Raw genomic sequence first — 4,726 nt, 5'->3', positions numbered from 1 at the left:
CCTAAAACTGACACAGCAAGTGAACTGATCAGGTCAGTTCAGGGACTTTTCCCAAACAGAAAATGCCAGGGAAGCCCCACCAGCCACCCTGAATTCTTGGGAGAGGACATTGAGCACCTGCCATCAAACTGTGCTGGGCAACCATGGATAAATAAGCAAATTTAGCAAATAGTGCATAAAATATTACAAACTTGGCTCAGCCTCGTGGCCTTTGAGTCCCCACAGCTTCTCCTGCTCACATAAAAAGCAGGGAAGAGCAGATTCTGTCTCTGAAGGTGGATCTGCTCCCAGGGCAGCTCCTCTGCTAAAACCTGACCTCTCCTCAAAGGCCAGGGCTCAGATCTGGGAACTCCACAGGCAGAGCAGAGGAAAGGATCACCCTTGGGGCAAAGCAGCCAGACTGCAGATCCTCACACTCCTAAAGTGGCAGCAGAGCTCATCTGAGCAACAATTACAACTGTTGGTGGCAAATTGACCTTTTACTGCCTGTTGTCCTCTTTCAGTGTGACAAGCCCTGCCAGGCAGTTGCTGCTGCTCCAGGGAAAGGGGTTCCAGGTGCTCAGCCACACTGTGGTTCTGCAGGGGGTCACTGTGCTGCATTCACAGCCCCTGTCCTTGTAGCAGAGCTGGGACACACACACTGGGGTGTCCAGCTCTTGTCCCTGCCCTGCAAAGGGACCACAAAATCTATCTGAGCCACCAGCCTTCAGTGGCTTTCTCAGAATGATGGTTCAGGTTTCCATTCCATTCCCTCAACAGAGCTGCAACCAAGGCAGGTGCATTTGCCCCTCAGTTCAGAAAGGATATTGATGTGCTGGAGCAAGTCCAGAGAAGAGCAACGAGGCTGGAGAAGGGACTGGAGCACAAGTGCTGTGGGGAGAGGCTGAGGGAGCTGGGGGTGTTTAGCCTGGAGAAGAGGAGGCTCAGAGGTGACCTCAGCACTGTCTGGAACTGCCTGAAGGGAAGTTCTGGCCAGGTGGGGGTTGGTCTCTTCTTCCAGGCACTCAGCAATAGGACAAGGGGACACGATGGGCTCAAGCTCTGCCAGGGGAAATTGAAGTTGGAGAGCAGAAAAAAATTCTTTGCAGAGAGAGTGCTCAGTCATTGGAATGGGCTGCCCAGAGAGGGGGTGGATTCCCCATCCCTGGAGGTTTTCAGCTGAGCTTGGCCATGACACTGAGTGCCATGATCTGGTAAAGGGACTGGAGTTGGACCAAGGGTTGGACTCGATGATCTCAGAGGTCTTTTCCAACCCAATTGATTCTATGATTATTTAGGGATACTACGGGGCTTAATGTCAGCCCTGACCACAAATTCAGTCATGTTTGGAACATCAGGGCCACGTAGAGTCACATAAATTTACAGCCACATCCCACTCCAGCGTGAGTAAGGTGGTTTAAAAGGGTATTTTAATCAGAATGAGAGAGGTAATAGATGCTCCAACTGTGTTTGTGGGGGTTTTTTAGAATCTTAATTTGAAGCAACCAAGCTTATGTCAATCAGAAGTATCAGGATAAAGCAGTCAAGGATATAACTCTGGCTGGAATATTCTTTGAGTGGGGCAAACCAGCTACACAATCTTAATTCCCAGTTTAACTCTGGATTTGGTGTTTAATCTCATGCAAGCAACCAAAAGATGTTTTTTGTTCATTAGGGGTTCAAGAATGCCAATTATTCCTACGAAAAGGTTGACAAATCTTCTACACACAAGCAGATTGTTTCTGGTAATGAAACATCCACCTATTCCTTCTTCTTGTGCATCCTCTGTAACCTCCCTCTGCTTCTTCATTCTCCTTTCTCCACAGGCTCTCAACACCATTACTAGGGGTGAAGAATGAGCTCCTTCCAGCTAGTTTTCCAGTAACTTCAAAAAGGAATTAAGGTGAGTTAAAGTCAAGTTTTCAAAGGTATCTGTGTATAACATACTTATTTTAAAAGTAACTCTTTTCATCCTTCTTTTTTCCTTTCCCAGGTTGGAAACAACCTCTTTCTGGCCAGAAAGCTGGTGAGCCTTTGATTTAAGATTGATTTTCACTTGGTGATAAATTCAAACCCATCAAGATATTCTGCTGAGCCTAATTCTTCCCAATGTTATTAGTTTTATAACAACAGAACTGTGCAAATATCAGATTTTTTTTGCTTGACACCTGTTTAAGTTGGAGCTGAAAGAAGAGTCAACTCGGTGTCTCTTGAGTACCTGTTGCATTTAACCACAAAAAAAAAAATTGGGGGTATCATTTGCCAAACTTGTACAACAGTGAAGAGTGTGTAGGAAAATGAGACAACCCTTGATAAATGCTGATACAGAAATAATTGTGTGTGTAACTACAAAGTGATCAGTGTTTGGTTTACATTTTTCTCAAGTCAGACTGAGGAAAAAGGCCATGGTTTCTTCAGTGCATCAGCAGAACAGGAAACTGCCTTAAAGGAATCATTCACAGAGGTGTTGAATGCCACATGAGCTCAAGCACACATAATTTTGATTAATTCAGGAGGATTTGGAGTATTAGCTCACACTGCTTTGTAGTCCTAAAGAAAATATAAGTGTGATGTCTAAGCCAGCAACGTGATGGCAGGGCCCAATTCTTCTCTTCTGATTATCCTCATTGGAATTCATTAACCTTGCTAATCTTCAGCAGAGACAGATCTTAAAATAGTTTACTCTGAAAAGCAAACTTTATCCACAGCTGGTGGATTTGGATGAAAATGCCCATACAAGTTTAACCAGAGCTGCTGTCACTCCTGTTTCTGTCTCAGGTCTGTAGCACTGTCAGAGCAGACCCTCAGAACAGAAGGGGGACATCAACCTCCCTCCACAGATATACAGAAACCCACTAATAACCACCCACTTTCCCATTGCTGTAATTAATCATTTGCTCAAAGCCTTAAGGACACCAACTGCAGTGACAGACCCATAGCACACACTGCTCTGAAAAGCTCCACACAAGGTATATTCTGAATAAGACAACACAAGGTATATTCTGAATAACACAAGGCTTTGTCCATGGGCTGGGAGGTGCTTCATGATGGATAAAGCCATTCAGCATCCCAGTGAGATCCTGTCTAATCAAACTATCTCTAACTTCAGCTTCTCTCAGTTTTTGAGCTTTGATACCTGCCAACTTTCCTTCCTTGCAGAGTTCTTGCTTATTACAGCTTACACTTTAGTTTTGCTAGTGGGGCTTTTTGGAAATCTTTGCTTGATTATTATAATCAAGAGGCGGAAAGAGGCTCAAAATGTTACCAACATTTTGATAGCCAACCTCTCTTTATCAGATGTGTTGATCTGTATCATGTGCATCCCTGTCACAGTTGCATACACCTTAATGGACCACTGGATTTTTGGAGAAGCAATGTGCAAAATGGGCTCTTTCATACAGAGTTTGTCTGTCTCAGTCTCCATCTTCTCCCTTGTTCTCATTGCTGTTGAGAGGTACCAGTTAATTGTGAACCCACGTGGCTGGAAGCCCAATATCTCACATGCCTACTGGGGAATTCTTCTCATCTGGGGCCTTTCCCTTGTAATATCCCTTCCTTTTTTAATATTTCACCAACTAACAGACGAACCCTTCAAACATCTCTCTTTCCACAGTGATTTCTACAAGAACAAGGTAGCTTGCATCGAAGCATGGCCCTCTGTTACAGAGAGACTGATTTTCACCACCAGCCTGCTGGTTTTCCAGTACTGCTTCCCACTGGGCTTTATTTTCATCTGCTACCTCAGGATATTTGTGTGTCTTCGAAGGAGACGCTTTAAAATAGACAGGCTGAGGGAGAATGAGAGCAGGCTGAGTGAAAGCAAAAGGATTAACATGATGCTGGTGTCCATTGTTGTGACTTTTGCAGCTTGCTGGTTGCCTCTCAATATATTCAACGTGGTTTTTGACTGGAACTACGAGGCACTAATGAGCTGTAACCACAACCTGGCATTCACAATATGCCACCTCGTGGCCATGATCTCCACGTGTATCAACCCCATCTTTTATGGATTTCTGAACAGGAACTTTCAGAAGGATTTGGTAGTCTTAGCTCACCGCTGCAGGTGCTCAGCATCACAAGAGGAGTATGAAAATATTGCCCTTTCAAATCTGCAGACTGATGCATCAAAGGGGTCTCTGAAGTTAAATAATCCCCGTGTGGACATATAAAATAATCCAACAGCAGTTTAGATGATTTTGTAGGTCTTGGTCATGTTACCACCAATTTAGAGGAAATCTTTGCCATTTAGTTCAGAAAACCAGAATTATGCTCCCACAGGCATACTCTTAACAGGTACTTAATGGTAGTATTAATGCAAATAAACACTTCCAAGAGTCATGAAGATCAATAATAATGACTTATAAACAGTATTAACATCTTATTTTTTGAACCCACAAAGTCACTGGCACACAACTTTAGCTCCAAAACGTGGTTTCCATTTCAGCCATCGATGGGATGTCCTCCCCGAGCATCAGCTTTCCCCACATAAACCTGAACACTGTGGATTCCTGACTTTACCAGCCCCTCTCACAGTTCTCTGGCCTTTTGATTTTCCTGCCCTACACTGATCCCAGCCCTGGTGAATTTGCAGTTTACAGGCAGCTCACACAGTAAGGAAGGCCCTGGAATTACCCTAAGCCTCTATGTCTTCCTTTCAGCCCCATCATGCAGTTTGGTTTGGTTTGGTTTGGTACCAGTTCAGCCCAGAAATTATATTTTAACAAGGGAGGAGACTACAGTTGGAATT

At 44.2% G+C, this 4,726-nt stretch overlaps 1 protein-coding gene across 1 annotated transcript; it reads left to right on the top strand.

Annotated features, from left to right (window-relative positions):
- Positions 1-3,023: 3,023 nt before the first annotated feature.
- Positions 3,024-4,148, top strand: LOC139678987 (neuropeptide Y receptor type 6-like). The gene has a single exon (XM_071570314.1). It carries the CDS (start codon positions 3,024-3,026, stop codon positions 4,146-4,148), a length of 1,125 nt encoding a protein of 374 aa, XP_071426415.1.
- The last annotated feature ends 578 nt before the right edge of the window (positions 4,149-4,726 follow it).

The sequence above is a fragment of the Pithys albifrons genome, chromosome 15 (assembly GCF_047495875.1).
Source record: "Pithys albifrons albifrons isolate INPA30051 chromosome 15, PitAlb_v1, whole genome shotgun sequence".
NCBI classification, from domain to species: Eukaryota; Metazoa; Chordata; class Aves; order Passeriformes; family Thamnophilidae; genus Pithys; species Pithys albifrons.
The sequence above is the reverse complement of the archived record's forward strand: the minus strand, read 5'-3'. Positions and strand labels throughout refer to the sequence as shown.